The sequence below is a fragment of the Mirounga leonina genome, unplaced genomic scaffold (genome assembly GCF_011800145.1).
Source record: "Mirounga leonina isolate KUSES-001 unplaced genomic scaffold, KU_Mleo_1.0 Mir_173, whole genome shotgun sequence".
NCBI classification, from domain to species: domain Eukaryota; kingdom Metazoa; phylum Chordata; class Mammalia; order Carnivora; family Phocidae; genus Mirounga; species Mirounga leonina.
The window spans coordinates 38,951,140-38,969,204 of record NW_023270447.1 but is presented as its reverse complement, the minus strand read 5'-3'; the positions used below and the strand labels follow the sequence as shown (position 1 = coordinate 38,969,204).

Sequence of the window (18,065 nt, the reverse complement as noted above, 5' to 3'; positions counted from 1 at the left end):
TATAATTGGCAGCCAGTGGAGGATCTAAGGCAATGACTTTTAAATTTTATCGAACTTGGGGCACCTGGGGGGCTCAGTCAGTTGAATGTCTGACTCTTGATTTCGGCTCAGGTCATGATCTCAGGGTTGTGAGATGGAGCCTGCATCGGGCTCCGTGCTCAATAGGGAGTCGGCTTGAGATTCTCTCTCCCTCTGCCCCTCCCCCATCTCGAGTGCACATGCTTGCACACACACTCTCTCTCTAAAATAAATAAATAAATCTTTAAATTTTATTGAATGAAGGAGTTGAAATCCTATTAAAACACAGATTCCTTGGTCCTATGCCTTGAGATTTTGATTCAGAAGGTTTTGGGTGTGACCTGGGGATCTGCAGTTCCTACAAGCTCCCAGGTGATACCAGTGCTGTTGGTCCTCAGACCACACTGTCCCCTAGGAAACCTGGGGAAGGGAGAGTTAATAAACACCAGGTGCCCCAGCAGGTCCTATGTATAGGGTGTATGGCTTGCCCACAAGAGTCCTGGTGGCCCACCTGGTTAACATCCCCTTTCATCCTCAAACATATCCTGGAGTGGGTATTGAATAATAAAGTCACCCTGCTGATGTTCATCATCTCATCTAATCCTTATAAAGAATCCCAAGGCAGGTATTGTTATTCCATTTTGCAGATATGCAAATGAAGCTGGGACAGATTAACTACATTTGCCAAAGGTCATATAATAAGTAAGTGATACAGGGCGCCTGGGTGGCTCAGTTGGTTAAGCATCTGGCTTCAGCTCAGGTCATGATCCCAGGGTCCTGGGATCGAGCCCCCCATCAGGCTCCCTGCTCAATGGGGAGCCTGCTTCTCCCTCTCCCTGCCGCTCCCCCATGCTTGTGTGCTTTCTGTCAAAGAAATACATAAAATCTTAAAAAAAAAAAAAAAAAAGTGAGGGCACCTGGGTGGCTCAGTCGGTTAAGCGACTGCCTTCGGCTCAGGTCATGATCCTGGAGTCCCGGGATCGAGTCCCGCATCGGGCTCCCTGCTCTGCGGGGAGTCTGCTTCTCCCTCTGACCCTCCCCCCCCATGCTCTCTCTCTCTCAAATAAATAAAATCTTCAAAAAATAAGTAAGTGATACAGCCTAGAACCGGAGCCAAGTGTGTGTTGCTCCAAATGCACACTTTTACCTAATGTTAACACCGTGAACCTGCCCCTCCCCATCTTACTCCTCTTGGGGGCAGGATGGACAGCGGGGGCACGGTACTCAGTAGCTTCAATGTGCCACTCCTACCATTCCACAGGAACCCCAACCTTGCAGTGAGAGGGAAAAGTGAGGCCAGGAAAGGCCAATGCTAGAAGAGGAACTAAACTCATCAATGCAGCAGGTACTACAAAGCTGTCCAAATCCTTTAAAAGGAACTGACCTGAAAATACCAAGTGACAAATGGCATAATCAAGAATGTGCTTCAGTGTACTTCACACACAAAAAAATGAGACCATTTCTGCACCTGAAGGGACATCAGAGATCACCTCTCTGAGGCTGCTCCATGTCAACACCCTTGAGGAATGTGGGTAAGCATGAGTAACAGTAACTATGGCTCCATTTTATCTTCACAGAAACTTTCACAACTGGAGGCTAAGTAAGGTAGGGGAGTCAGCATCTCGGGAAGGCGTGTGTGCGAGGACAACACTTGCCTGAAAAGGGCCCCTGGCTAATTGTGACCTGGTCCTTATATCATCGAATCTTACTATCCTCTGAGGGCCACTGAGTCCATCTTTGCATTTTCATTTATGAGGAATCATAAAATTGCCAAAAAGAAAACATCTCCCTATTTTCAATGCAGGAGAGTAACCTCCCTCCCATGGGCAGCTGAATGAGTCCTTCTGGAAGAACCAGAGAAGGGAGAGCCTTAAAAATGGGTTGGAAGACCCAGGTCTCAAATGAAATTAGATTTCCTCCCTCAGGGCCTCTTTTTGTGTGTGGTGTTCACTGGGATTTTTAGTCTTTGTACCTGCACATTAACTCTGGCAACAAAGAGATGCCTAAGAAACAGAGAAGCAGATACAAGCATTGATCCAATATGAACAGATTCTCACACCTCAAAATAACTTAGCAACGTTGTTCAGACACTCTCAGCGCTTAAGCAGAGAACGAAGAGTTTATTTTTATGGAGGTATTTCTGAGAAACATCTACATCACTTCAAACAGACGTTCTTCCTTCCTGTGCAGGGACGTAAAATCTCTGCATTGCCCTTTTCTCTATTAAGACAAAGGATGATGACTAACCCTTGTGGGTCATGCATACTGAGAATAAGGAATGTATCTATGAACTGTAAAGTAAATCTCACGTACCCGGAACCCAAATAAAAACCCTATCAACTTAGACATCAAGGCATCCTACCTTGGGGGATGTAAAGGTACATTTGAGTTTCCGGGGCACTCGCTCATGGGCCATTTCAGTCCATTCAGCAAACATATCATCACGGTAAGCCAGGGAAACATCCATGGAAACTTCTGCATTTTCTCCTGCAAGAGAAAAGATGTACAATTCCAAAATGGCATCTGGGAATGTATTTTGATAACAGCTCAAAAATTCTCATAGGCTCTGCCATGGAAACCAACAAAAGAAACATATTAGTTCCTAACAAACTCCAAATCCAAGTCTCCAAATCTGAGAACTTAAAAGTCATAGGGTGAATGTCAAAGTTAGATAGATGTTCAGTCCCTTCCATTACCACTCTGCAAGGAGTCAAAGAGCTTCCACTTAAACTCCTCCAGAGACAGGGGTCTCACTGTCTCTGAAGCAGCTCAGATGGTCAGACTGTGACTCATGGTCAGCACTTACCTTCCTGAGACTTGCAACACTGGTCCTAGGTCTGCCCATAAGAGTCCCATGGAACGTGAGATCCTTTTTCCACAAAAGTGCCTTACGTACTTGAAACCCATACTTCATCTGCCTGTGTCTTCTTTCCTCTCTGATAACAATTTTCCAACCACCCCTCAGAGACATGATTTAAGTACCTGTCTTCTGAACATACTCTAGTCTCAAGGCATCCTTCTTAAAATTACTTCCCAAGAAGCTCTCAAATATGGGATCTGTTACTTCTCAAAAACTCAAGACCCATCTGCAAATTCTGGGGAAAGTTAATGTAAAAGATGAAGGGTTTTTCCAAAGTTTAAGACTTATACATAGAGGCGCCTGGGTGGCTCAGTCATTAAGCATCTGCCTTCGGTGCAGGTCATGATCCCAGGGTCCTGGGATTGAGCCTTACACCGGGCTCCCTGGTCCGCGGGAAGCCTACTTCTCCCTCTCCTACTCCCCCTGCTTGTGTTCCCTCTCTCGCTGTGTCTCTCTCTGTCAAATAAATAAATAAAATCTTAAAAAAAAAGACATACACAGATAAGGATCTAATGATGAGCATGTAATTGTGCAAATGAATATTCACATGTACTTCCATATCAGTAAGGACCATAAGTGGGTTTAACTCACCACAGAACTCATTAAGAAGATTAGATTAATGAAAATCACATCTATCCATTTTGTCTGTTTTATACTGTGCCGAGCAAGTTCAAGAACAGAAGAGTCTTAATGGGGCAAAAAAAAAAAAGCACAGATCACATTTCCAAAATGACTGGAGAACCAGCTCTCACTGGGGTTAGGAGATGGGGCTCAATTCTAAGCTCTGGAACCTGAGCACATAACAGGTCACATGGGGAACAGTTAATAACTGCTGTCTGGAAAAGTAGGGCTTTCTATCCACTGGCCCAGTGTGACCTGAAGCCAGTTTGACAATGTGAACCCCAAGTTGTCTGAAATCCAGAAAGAGAAAGAAAGAATGCAAGAAAGGAGGAACTTGAGGCCCCTTGGACTTAGATGAAACCCTCAGTGAACATCAGTGACCCGCTATTTATTGGTAATATTTAAATCCTCACACACAGTGAATTGGCCATTACTCTTTTCCTCCTCTCCCTCCTGAAATACCACAGAAACAACAGTAAAGGAAAACCAAGGACATTAAATCACAAGGGGAAAAAATGGTAATGACATGAGCAGACCAGAGAATGCAACAATTTTTTTTAAAAATGAAAAATAGATGAGGTAGGGCTTCCTGACAGCCACAGAAAGGGGCACAGCCTAAATTGCTACCGAGCAGATATTCTGGAAAAGTGAACCATTATGTTCAACAGACATCCAAGGCACTCAAAATCTGAAAACACCCATGTTGCAGAATGCAGAAAACACCAGTGAGGTATGGTGCTGATAACAGGGTAACTGGGTTGAAGTCTGTACACAAAAGTCATTGGACCTCTAGCTCTTCTGTCTCTTCCCACCTCTGCAGACTTTGAGGGGAGACTCTGGACTTGAAGACACCAGGCAGCGCAGAGACTCAGGGCTGAAAACAAGGAAAATACGAGTCTACACATAAGAAACTGTGGGACACTCAGCTCCACAGAAGAAAGGCTCCGAGTTTGTACATCCTCTTGGTTGGGGCCCAAGCTGTCCAGAGATGCTCCTCACTTGACAGCCTCAGCGGTCAACAGAATGAACCAGCCGAAGCTCTAATATTAGGCACCAAGCTACATCCTTTTCATTTCTAACACTGGCATTAGAAATTGGGACTTTCAGCTATGTTGAAAGAACACTTCCAGAACCACAGGCCTCAAGAGTACAAATCTGAAAAGCTATAAAAGAAGTTATCAGTCCTTGGAGTCCCAGAATTCAGAGCACCACTGGCCTTGGACATCGGCAGGAAGGCCCTGAATCTGGGGTCCACATTTTAAAGGGCTCTGCTGTCTGGCCCTATTCCAGCTACCTTCCTCACAGGAAGAGAAACCCTCAAGTGAAAGGGACATGCCCAACCAGAGCCTAACCCTTACCTCTACTTTTAGAATATGCTCCAAGAACTGAGACCTATTTTTCATGGCCTTGAAGGGCTGAGGGTCTTCCCCAGATCTGGCCTCCCAACGTCAACTACACAACCACTTAAGCACTCCTGGGCTCAGAAGTGGTCAAAGGCTATTGTTAGTAGGATACAGCCAGATATTGAGCACAGAGGTTGGGGTGTCCACAACATAGCACTCAAAGCTCCTTTTTGTAGGGGATGGAGCCAGGGGGAGAGAGCAAAGGTGTTCAGGGGCCCACACTCCTTGGTCAGTTCCATTTTGGTTCAGAATTCCAAGGAGTCCAAGAATCCTAAATTCAAACCTGGCTTTCCACTTCATTATGAAGGTAAATTTGTTACACTCAGATAATAGAACTAATTTGGCTTAACATTTTTGCTGGCCCGATTTATCACTTTTAAGTATTTAGACATATGACAGCTATGCTTTCGTAGGCACTCTTGCCCTGGGCCCCACAAACATTAGGGATGAGCCTCATTCAGAACAGGTGCCTCAGAGAGAGGGAAGGCCAGGCAGACTCACCTCCTGGCCTGCTCCCAGCTTTAAGAGTTATTCCCATCTGTTGGGAATCCCTAAAGGAAAAACTGTTTTAAAATATGCCATTAAAAGCAAATGAATTTTAAACACTGCTTTCATGTATGATTACTCTGTATTTAGCCCCTATGACTTCCGTGCTTTCATTTAAATTACCTCACTTAATGTTCCCAACAAACTCTATGAAGTGGGCAAAGGTATTTCCTTTTGATTAGTGAGTGAGCTGAGGTCCTCAGATATTAAGTAATTCGCCTGAGGTCATATTGTTGTTGGTAACAGGAGGTAGACAACTATTTTGAAATTGCCTTAAAAGACAATCACCTTTTTTACATTGCTCAAAGAAGACTGACTACCTTATGATGAAAACAGCCCATCAAACTAATCACAAAAAATGAATATGTATGCTCTGTGCAGACACCCTCTGCTTCAGGCCTCACACCCATCCAGTGGGGAAGAGGTTAGTAAATGGCAGGGCTGGGACTTAAACCTGGGTCTGCATCACCCCAGAACCCCACTTCCCTCTACTACCTTTGTTGGTAGAAAACAGCAGACTTTCAAAAGAAACTTAACAGGGGGCGCCTGGCTGGCTCAGAAGGTAGAGCATGCAACTGTCGATCTCAGGCTCAGGCCCCACACTGAATCAAGCACTGTGTGCAACGGGCCAGTCAACTCTAACCCAACACCCTTCGCAGCTTCCTGCAGGAGAGAAATATGTGGCGCTCCTCCCAGGCCATGCGCGTGGCTTGTAGTGTGTCTGGAATTCTCTCCTAAGCTTTGAGGTGAAGAGCTGCTGAAATCTACACAGCGCCATTTCAGAAAACTGGAAAGTGTGACGTGACACGACGTCACACCACAGCCACCATAAGGCAGGACTGGGCAGTCTCACCAGACCTTCTGCTCTTGTCAAGAGAAGACAGAAATGCGAATTGTTTTAAACCTCTCTCAATTTCTAAATGTCAGTAATTAATTCACTAAAAACAAAAATAGGCTAAAACAAAATGAAACAAACTCTCTGTGCAGTTCATCTAATAAAGTATCAGGTGACCTGAGTCATACGTGGAGGGGACACTTCATACAGCCTCCGCATCACCATTCTTTTCTTTCCATTTCACCATCAAGTAAAGTTCTTCCTAAAGCTTTCTATTATTGTTCATGAACTGTATCCCATGTTCTGCCTAATCCGCACGCATCCCTTACTTCCTGTGCAGTCTGGGGCAGGTGTCATCCTTCCTGAGGTAGAGAAGTCAAGACTCGGAAAGCCCCGCCTCTAGAAACATCAGAATCAAGCTTCTAGAGCTTCATGAACTGTAGTCCTATGCCTTTTTGCTGTCTTTCATGGTGTAGTTAAAAAACAGAAACCACAGGGAGAATGGCAGGTTCAAGTGACCCTCTCTCGCCTTCCCTCACTGGACTTTGTGATATCACCGCCCCCCCCCCAACCCCCTCGCTGGGATGGATGCTCAGGCTCCTTACCCTGTTGGAATAACACTTGCCTCCTAGGATTCTGGGACCATTAAGTTAGTTACCACATGAAAAACTGCTTAGAACACTGCAGAAAGCATGAAGGACTAGCTACTGTTTTTATCATTTTATTAGGGAAGTGGAAGTCTTATGCCTACCTTTAATTCCAAATAAATACCAGGTTTCAAGAACATGGAACTTCCCACTATGAATCCCTATCCAGACCTGGAACACAAAACTCAGAAACAGGAAAGCACTGGGCAGAGGAACCCAGCAAAGCTGTGAAGTCAGCCACCTGAATCATTTTCCCTTCTGCCGCCAATGGACTCGGAAATAAAGTTCAGCTTTAATGACTATGTTGCATGTAATAAAACACTGGTTTCATGACTCCCGGGATACTGCGTGGGCAATACTGCCCTCCCCCCCAACACCACCCCCAGAGATAATGAAAGTGAAAAATCCAATTTGCACTCCCTGGGAGAATGGCAGGAAGGCCAAGTGTCCTTGTTTTACCAGTTCCATAGGGTAAAGCGGTAAGGTATCAATATAGGGCATTTATAGATTTGGAACACAGTTTTCTACACGTATCCCAAACCAGCAGCTTTGCTATCCTGTGGGCTGTCCAAGCTTCACATTTCTCAAATGGCTTTGGAGACACATTTTGGTTGGGCGGAAAATGCCATTTAGAATCCTGGGAAAGGAGGTGTGGAAAGATACTGTGGTTCTTCACACTTACTATTTCCATCCTGTTACAGAGGTGGTGCTCTGACATGAGGAAATCTGCACTCCAGGGTTCTCTAGGTGCAGACTCAGACTGCTCTAGAGTATCATTACAGGTGGAAAGATCTGTGCCTTTCTGTATTGGGAAGCACTGACCAATCATATCCTTTGGAATCACGGAACCTTCTCAGTTGAACTGCCCTGCCCTGCATAAGAAAAGCATTTGCCAATCAAATCAGTTTCCAAAGACAAGTAGAAAGCCAGAGAGGAGAGCATAAGCCAGAAATGGTTGGGGAGACAAAAAGGAAGAATCTGAGCGCCCCAAGAAATCGAGGGCAGCTGCTTAATGTTAAGAATGGACGCCGGTGGGGTGAAGCAATGGAAGATGAGGCTTCACTGAGGAAGCGATCAGGATGCTTCTCACTTAAGACTTTTTGAACCTGGCATTTGCCAGTACAGAGTTTGCAGGCCAAAGCGATCTGTTTTGCAATTCTATCTTTACGACTTGCTGGATGAGTGACCTTGAGTAAGTCTCAGTTTCCACGTATGCAAGATGGAAATAGTGGGACCTTCTTCCCAAGGCTGTTGACAGGACCACTTGGTACACAAGCACTTAAACATACTAGTTTCCCTTCCATCCTGATTCAGGATGGGGATGGTTGGGTTGACCAATAAACTGGAAACAAATGGGAGAAAAGGGAGGGCAACCTGCATGAAGAGGAAATAAAGAATTATTTTATGGTTGTCCGAAGCTTTTAGGTTCCGTGAGAAACCTTGGTTTTCCTAGGCCCTCGCCCTGGGAAAAAACTAAAGAAATTTCAAAACGCTCACAGGCATTCCCACATTCCATCGGGGAGCTGCTAGTCACCAAGGATTGTTTGGGTAACCTCAGAAGGAGGCCGCACAGATGAGCCTCCTCCCAGCCTCCAGCAGACATATAATCTGGGGTTATTTATGCCAGCGTTCCTACCCCAATCAAAACCTCTCTGACCTGGCTTGTATTTTCTTGATGCTTTCAATTAAGGAAATAACAAAACCAACCCTGTCCTACATCCATGGTTAGGCCTGGCAAAAATGGACTCAGCTAATTATAAATTTGGCCCTGGCTGTTTTCTTAAGATGCCCTACAGGCCTGGGTGTGCACAGTTATAAAAATGAATGAGTACAATTATTTCGCAAACCAGCCTAACAGTTTAGTTTACATTATCGCTCTCGTTTGTCTCCATCACGTCAAGCGTTTTGCATTTGGGAGAAATATTTTCCACATGTAAGAAGACATTTTTCTAAGATCGTCAAAATGATCCCTTGCTATATTGCGGAGCACCATCTCCTAGATGAAGTAAGCAGTCTGAGATATGCAATGGGGAAAACGTTCCTCACACTGGGCCCTTTGCAAAGTGACATCTTGGAAAACATCCGCTTATTCCTATGGTACCCTATTGTACTACTTTTAAAGGCTGTACATTTGGAAAAGTAGCTGGGGATATCAACTGTTTTGTAAACAAATGGATCTGAAGTACCACAGGCTATAGAAAAACTACATCCGTTGGTGTGCACGAGGTCGTAGAGTAGCTCCCTCCTCTTCTCACTCTCTACGCTTGCCCCGAGAGGTCTCATCTGCCGCTGAGATACCAGTCCCCTTCTCAAGTTCAGATTTCTCTCCTGGGTTTCAAATCTGCACACTCACTCCCCATGGGATGTCTCTACTTCCATGGTTCAGAAAGCCAAACCACCAAAGTTGGTAAACTCTCTGCTCATCAAGTCTTGCAGATGTATTGCCCTCTCTCCCCTCACTATCACTCTTCTTGCTCAAGGCCACCATCATCTCAGGCCTTAAATAACTCAATCAAATGCCCCATTCCTGTCTGTTCTTCACACTGTAGCCAGGGAAATGATTTCTAAAATACTTTCAATGTCTTTACAGGGTCCACCTTAAAAGGTTTAAAAGTTGAAACTCCTTAAATGGCAAAAAAGGCTAATATCTGGCCCCTGGTTGGCATCCTAGGTTCGTATCTTAGGAGTTCCGCCCCATTCCTGCCACCTGGGCAGCAGGTAACCTTGAGTGTAGCTCACCACTCCACCTCCAGCCTTGGAATATGGGTGAGAGCTCAGGCTGGAGAGAGACACAGCCTGGAATCGTAGCTCACCTTAGCCACTCGGCGCCTGCGCAGTGATGGGCAAGTCACTGAACTTTTCGATCTATAGATGAGGATGAGGCTAATGCCCATCCCCTGTGGTTGCGAGGATCAAATGAGATCAAGTGGGAATTGCTCAGCACAGCCCTGGCATACAGTAAACACTCAGCAAATGCTGACTGCTATTTTAAGGCTGCTACTCAAGGTTACCTACCCTGGTTGCCCTCAAGGTCCCTGCTAGCACCCCAAATTTTAAAAAGGTGTCCCCTTTGAGAGGATGAATTACCAGGAGGTTCCTTTTCCTCCAGGCTGTAGACAGTACTCTGCAGCTCCACTCATACCAGACTCCTGTTCATCTTCTAGAATTCCACAGATTCACTCCCAACTTCCCTCATTCACTAGAACTTGATGAAGTGCCCCTTCTCTTACTTCCACAGTACCCTGCGCATCCAGCTCTGTAACACTTATCTTACGATGGTGCAACTACCTCACAATTTCTCTCCCTACCCACCTCCCACTTAGACCGAGAGGTTCCCGAAAGCCAGGGACTGCCTCTGTCTCGCTCACAACTATTATCACCCATGTCTTTACATGATGGATATTCATGAAGTATCTGCCAAATTAACATCATCCTTCTTTCTCCAAATACTTCTATGACCCCAAATTTCTTCTGTTACTCCATCGCTTCTATATCCCACATGTGTGGTCCATAGTTTGCTCTGTTCGGGTGGCATTCATTCTTTCCCCAATGCCTGCTGTCCTTCCCCTACCCCCACACACGTGCACACATACACACACACCCATCCCTCAGAAAGAAGACGTTCCTCAAATTTGGCCCAATGGTCCCATCAGGGAACAACGCGCCTGTTCCCCAGGATTGGATGGAAGGGGAGCTTTTAAGGGAAGTGATCCTGAGGGAGGTCCTGTCTCCTTTCCCCCTCTCTATCTAAATTATAATATGGGGTTGCACTAATATTCTGCTTGAGAGGGCTCGTCGGGGCAAAGGAGGAAACAAGATGTAACCTCAGGGGCTAGAAATCAGAATTCTCAGTTTAAGGATTAAGCAAAGCAATAAAAAGGTTGGCCTTTGAGGTATATATCGTGCCTGTTCCAAGTCTGTAGGGATAAGAGAATGGATGAGACTACTTGCAAGAGAAGAAAAATTGTATAGCATTCATTGAAGTATAACATGTCATGTCTTTGGTAATCTACTCAAGCCTCCTTTGCCAGGTTGGAAGGGAAGCCTATGAGGAACTAGGAACCCAGAACAGCTGGTGTTGCCAAGACAGAATCGATATACCTCTGAAACCTCTGATGCTTATGGCCCATCCAGTCCAAATCCTTCTTTCATCCACCAAATATTTTTAAGCACCTCCTCGTTTCCATCAACAGTGGGGGATAACAAAGACATACAAGGTAAAGTTTGCCCTTAATTGTTCATGTAAAGTAGGGAAGGCAGGCATAAACACAAATAAGTATAATCACATGTGGTTGGTACTACATTTGAGTACATATAGAGTATACAGTCAGCACAAAAATGCCAAGAGTGCCGGCTAGGGAGTCAAAGAATTTAGCACAGAATACATGATCTTTTGGATCACCTCATCCGTAAGAGGTGATATTTAACTGTGACTCACAGTTTGAGTAAGAGTTCATTAGGTAATGAAGAGAAAGAATTGCAGGCAGAGGGAGCTGCACGTATACAAAGTCACAGAAGCATAAACAGTGTCCTGTAGTCAGGGAAATGGAGAAATCAACTAATTCAATATGGCGGAAAATGGGAAGAAGGCCTGGAGAACAGGCAAGGCTGGAGAGCAGAGGGTGTGATGACAAAGGGAATAAGCTTGCTCTGAACACTGTCAGCATTTTGTTTAGAGAGATGTTTAAGCACAGAGACCTGGCAGTTGTGTGAAAGGCAGACTGGAATTTGGTAGGGGAAGTAGGGTAGAGAGATCTAGAGATCACTGAGGCCCACTGCACTTCCACAGTTCTCAGCATGCTTCGGATTACTTACTCTCCTAGAAACTATCACCAGAAGGACCCTCCCTGTTTTCCAAGTAATTTGAGACTCAACAATGAACCAATCTTTGCCTAACAAAGCTGGAGAAATCAGAACCATCCAAACTGGCAAGTGTTAAAACACAGGGAAGCAAATATGGCAACAGCTCTTTCCCATTTGACCATAATCAACAGAAATGTGGAGAGAAAACAAACTTGACAGCCAAGGGAGGAAAACACACAGTGGGCTTCTTTGCTTTCTCCCCAGGACTCCATCAATGCACAGAGCATTTAGATTAGCGGATTTGATGGTTACAAAAATCTACCTGCCTCCTCTCTCTCCCTCTCCCTCCCCCTTCTCTCTGAAAGCAATTAGAGAAGAGAGCTTCATTCACACTGAATCTAAAAATAGATGATGGCAGAGTTCACAGACTGACAGCTGCATTCTCATACAGTAACCAGGAAAGGAAAGGGATGGCTAATTTAACTTAACAACTTCCAAAACAAACAGTGCAGAAGTAGTCCAGGATAAAGAGAAAACACAAAGGTCAGTTCTTCAAAGAACTGGAAGAGGAATGGGGTCACACTGTGGCAGTTTATTAGTCCTCCCCAAATCCTGATGAAATCAGCTAAGTATTTTGCCCAGATCTGCCCAGAGTCCTTCAGACAAGAGCGCTGGCAGATGAAGCTGCTAAAGGAATCCAAGCAAGATCAGGCGGAAGGGCCGTGACTTGCCCTCTTAACTTCTTCATGCATCACCCAGATACCCACAAGCTAAGAAAGTCACTATATTTTCTAGATAAGATAAATGAGCGCATCTCCCCTGCTGCCCCCCCGCACCACCACCACATCTAAATCACACTGCCTAGCCCGGGACAGGGAACAAGGAAAAGTTACCCAGCAAATAAACCAGAATCCTTAAGAGGGAGAAATCAGGTGTCCAAAAGGAGTGGCCATTTCTTTTCCTCTCCGGGGTCCTAAAGTGTTTTTGTTTCTGTCCTCATGCTGGCCTCCCCCGGGAGGGGATTATGGTTGGGCTTCAAAGAAACAAGGGCATGCTTGTGGGCGGGAAGCAGGGTCTCTGCGGCGGCGCTGGCTCCCAGGGCTGGCTCTCTGTCGGAGCACTGCACCCCAGCATTCCCGCACCGCACTGCCTCCATCGCCCTGGCGACTAAGCTGTTTCAACAGCTGGGTTATTGCTGGAGTCAGGCCAGTGTTCTCCACACAGAGGATTTGTTTCGCGAGGCTTCTGTGGGGAATTCAGGATTTGGGGCTCTCTTTGCAGCTCAGGTCCTACCCTTGATCAATTGGCAAGGGCCTTCCCTGGACTCCAGCCCCAGACAGCCATGGGACCATATTGGGCTGCCACCCAGCTTTCCAGGAGATGGACAGACTCGTAAAAGCACAAAGGGGGGGGGGGGGGGGGGGGGGGGAGGCAATGTGCGCGAGAGAGAGAAGCAAAATCAAAAACCACCCTTGGCTGAGCCCCAGAAGACCCCCACTGCCCCTCCCTCAATAAAAGGCACCCGCACTAACAGGCTGCTTTTCCTGCTATTCCCTCCTGCCATCTCCCTCAGTCTCTCCTTTGAAATAACTTCTCTTTCCTTTTAGGTGTTGTTGGCACCCCCTCCGCCTCCACAACACGAAGTCCAGGTAGCTCGGCCCTCAGCCCCCAGCCTCCCCTTCTCTCATCACATCACGTACACATTTATGTTCCTGTCACCTCTGAGGTAAGTGGAGCCTGCTGACTTATCCCCTCACTACCCCAATCTCTAGGCTCTGTGCCCAGCATAGGAGGCACTCCTTTACTAACTGCTGAACAAACCACCCGACGCCTTTGCACTGAGGGGTGACTCTTATTTCCTGGGGGTGGGACCAATTTCATTTCTAGTCCATTCTAGGCTGCACCTAAGAGCTGGATTACCTGCTCTCTCTCCTGAATTCGCACCAAAAGCAATCGGGCTATCTTTTCTGATATTGAAGAGATCCTAGAACTGTTGAGTTTTCTTATAAAGAAGATATTGTATTTTTAAAAGAAATAAAAGGATGATTTCTAAAAGCTCCTATTTGTAAGTGCCTACATTTTCAGATGTGTAGACATTTTCAGATACATCCATGCCAGCCTGATACGGATGATCAGCTGCCATCTCAACATGAGGAAACGGAGGCCCACGCTCCTACTGCTAGTGCAGGAGAAAGGCAAAATATGAACCCAAGGGTGCCTGACTCCGCAGCTCCACAGCTGTTTGCCATTATGTCACACATTCATGGAGTGAGGAGACCGGTTTCTTGTTCTAGGTAAAGCCACTCATTAGCTGTACAATGTGAGTAAGTCATTTATGTATTCTTTCATTAATGACTGAAGTTGGATCCACTAAGGTCCTTCTGGTTCCAACATTCCACGAATGTAGAAATCCTAACACACCACCGACTACCAAACTACCTTCTGCTCTTGAGGCATTGCGGCAAAAACAAAGAACAATAAAACAATCCCTGCCCTCAGGGCACTTGTAATGTCTTTAGTGACAAGGGATAAAAACTTCAGTCTGACTAATATACGAGTTAAACCACACCAAATACAAAAACACCAGAGTACAGAGCAGTACTTGAGAAAAACACTGTCCTAACTGGAAAAGGACAATAGTACATTTCAATAATGGCTCCTCTCCCCCCCAAACCCCCCCTCAAAATATCTTTGTGCTGCCAGCAGGAAAAGCCAACTACCAGAAGGGATTCCATCTGTTTCACGGGAAAGCTTTGTTTCTGACAAGTTTCGTAAAGGAAAAAGTAGGCTAGAACAAGCTTTTTATTTCCAACCCACCTTTTCTTCATTCCCATGAATGAGGAGGGGATACAAATGAAGGCAGGCAGCCAGGGAGAAAAATAATATGGCTGGTGGTTCCTGACCTCTTGGATTCCTGCCGTCAGAGAAGCCTGAGAGGCAACATTTAATTGTGGAAAAACCAGCCTTGCTCTTCTCTTATCTTTTTCCTCTGTGACTTAAACCCACAATTACTGGCAACCCCTAGATTCCGAGTCACTCAGCTGGTGGCGGCAGCGATGGCTGTGTCTGTAGCTGAAAAGCAAAAGGGGAGTCAGATTTTACCTGCCTCGGAAGGCAGCCTTGCACGAACAGCCCTAACCCAGCTTTACGACTTCTCCCATTAAAAAGTTCACAGATGCCCTCCCGTCGGGAATACCACCATGCGAGAAGTCCAAATGGGGGAAAAAAAAAAAAAAGAAAAAAAAAGAAATGCAGTTTCCAGCTGCTGTATAATACAAAGAACAAGCTATGAGTCTCGAATCCTGAATTCCACATTTTATTTCAGCACTAGAAACACGATTTTTCAATTTCTTTTCTTAAGGATCCAACTCCAAATTTCTTTGCCTGGCCCTCACTGTAACTCACCCAACAGCCCCCTTAGTCTTTCAGGAGCTTATCTTCTCTCTCCAATACGGAATTCTTCTGCAGCCTAACAAATGGGCTCACTGTCCTTCACATACCACGTGTTCTTTCACAGCATTTCACAGTGGGAAAATAAGGATCTTAGTCCTGACTTTCTCACCTGCAACCCAGGTGACACTGGAGAAGTCACTTCACTTCCATAATTTCAGTCTGCAGAGCTTCAAAAGGTTGTGTCCCAGATACTTCTACACTCATCTTAAAATTATTATCCTATCCCAAAACATTTTAATTTACATGCTAACATGTTTACAGTCAAATGTCATTAAACCATGCCCTGTGGGCATATTCTCCCAAGGATGCTGAAAATTTTCCACATCTTCTATTTTAGGGTGTTCACCAATTGCTTAAGTGCTGAACAATATGTAACTTGAAGCTCATGGGGTCTATCTAGATCATGAAGTTGGAGCTCTTACCTTGAGATTCATAAACCTCTGAATCCCATAGATAACCTCTGGGGATTCAGTTGAAGAACTATGAATACAAAATGTGTGAATGGGACCCTATGCACATTTTTCTCCCACGGTCAAGTTCTCTGATCCAAAGTTAAGAAACACTGTCCTGAAGTAACTTTCACTACTCCTCCCAAGCAAATGGCTGGCAACAAAGACAACGGTCAGCATCTCTGGTACAAGAGTACTTTGTAAAGAAAAGGCCACCCAACATAAGCTATCACTGTAGTCATCATTACGATTCTCTCCACCCCAATCAGCTTTTGCTCGATAACTACCAGTGACTGGCTGCTCCCTACTTGAAGAGACAACTCCAACTATGTGACAGCACCTTTTTTTTTTTTAAGATGCTGAATTTAAATATTTTCAATCCTTACTTTTAAAGAAGATATAATCTTGCTTGTTAGGTTAGGCCTGGGCTTTCCTTATGGCCATAATATGAATAACAGGTAAGGCAGGAAAGATACGTTCACCGGACAATTATTTTAGGAAATAACCAAGACCAGAACAATTTAAAAATTAGAACCTCCTCTTGCTTTAAAGAATTACTACTACCTCTCTAACCAAATTAGCACTAACTTACCAACCTATGGCCAGCAACCACCCAGGTCCTTGTTTTGCACCCTCAGCCTTGCTGCGCTTCTTTCTGGTCTTCTATGTTCTCTCCAGAACTCACACTCCTCCTCTCTGCTCAAGTCCAAGAATAATAATAACTCACCTTTACTGAGCATTTACCACGTACCAAGCACTTACTGTGAAAAAGCCGCAAGTATTATTCTAGTTTCATCCTTAAAACAATAAGGATGGCACTACAATTACCTCTATTTTATACATGAAGAAAATGAAGTACAGGAAGTTCATTAACTTAACCAAAGGGGTCACAAAATTTAGCCCAAACACTTTGGTTTCCCTGAACAAAATACAGCTTGGACTGTTCCTTTGCCATCATATAGTAGATAGTCACAAATTTCAACATCTTCTGGAAGATTCCACCCTTCAAGACTCAATTAAAAAAATTACCTTTTCAGTAATCATTTCCCCTTCTTTGTTCATGGAATACTCTGGGCACTTAACACTGAACACAACGGGGTAGTTTTTATTTCTTTCTCTCTGAACACATTGGTGTAATTTTTTGTTTCTTTCTCTCTGGACTAGATTGTGAGCTCCTAATTAATTATTATGAGTACATGTTGAGTATTTATACAGCCTGGGGCTATGCTAAGTATGGAGACAAAAAGATGAACAAGATACAGTCCCTGCTCTCAAAATTCTGTCTTGCAGGATAGAGAGAAGTAAACAAAGAAGGGCCATGAGGTTTTTTGAAATTGTAGTATAAAGGATAAGGACTTAAAGTACGAAAAATGCCAGCACATAGTAGAAGCCCAATAAATGACCACTGAATGAATAAAGGAAGTTGGGAAGAGGACCTCAGAAGCTGGACTGTTGAATTAAAAGATCCACCTTCCCTTTATGAAAACTCTTTGAGGTTATTTATACACTGACTCACCTAAAAACTGCTTCCTGTGTTGGTGTCTATGATACATTTTTTAATGTCAGACTAAAAATACACTTCCAGTACACCAACCCTGTCTGCCTACCCAAGGACTAGAAATGAACACAAGGTAAACACATAACAAAAGAAAATACTAGAAAACTCACTCATGTCAACACTAAGCTCACCCACTAACAATGGGGCATCTTCTAAAATGGTTCATACTTGAGGGTCTGTGAAGTCACCTATTTACAAAGCTGAAGGAATGGATACTCATAAGGTTTTTACAAAGCCAAAGAATCTGAAGTGAGTCATGGACTCTCAGCAAAAGATAGGACCTCAGGGGTTATCTGGTCTAATTTCCTACTCAGAATAGCTCCATAGCACTACAGATGGACTCAGGAGTACAGTGCCTTGGCCCTACCCTGAGATCACTTTTGCCTAACAACCCCTCTATTTCTCAGCTGTGAGACTCTGGACAAGTCATTTAACCTCTCTGGTCGTCAATTTCCTCTCTCTGCCAGAGGGACCTGTTGAGATGATCAGATGAAATAAAAGCAAAGTCTTAATCAGAGATGATTTGAATCCCAATTTTGCACAAGCGAGAATCTGATTGCTCTCCTTGGGTGAAGGGTCCATCCTAATCCAATCAGCTATGGCTGGAGCCCTGAGCTTGTGACCAGTGGCCCACTCAGCAGGCACAATGGAAGCTCACAGTCTGAGGGAGGGCAAATGGGCAAGTTCCACGAGAATATGGCATGAAGCCAAAGCAAATGGCTGGCAACAAAGACAACGGTCAGCATCTCTGGTACAAGAGTACTTTGTAAAGAAAAGGCCACCCAACATAAGCTATCACTGTGGTCATCATTACGATTCTCTCCACCCCAACCAGCTTTTGCTCGATAACTACCAGTGACTGGCTGCTCCCT

General features: G+C 44.8%; 1 protein-coding gene across 2 annotated transcripts in view; it reads right to left on the bottom strand.

The window, feature by feature from the left end:
• The window catches only part of WLS (Wnt ligand secretion mediator), a 101,011-nt gene that overhangs the window by 32,307 nt on the left and 50,639 nt on the right, over positions 1 to 18,065 (bottom strand). For both annotated transcript variants that reach the window (XM_035018298.1, XM_035018299.1), the window contains one exon: positions 2,381 to 2,505. In XM_035018298.1, the coding sequence (XP_034874189.1) occupies positions 2,381 to 2,505 (125 nt within the window). The remainder of the gene's footprint in view (positions 1 to 2,380; positions 2,506 to 18,065) is intronic.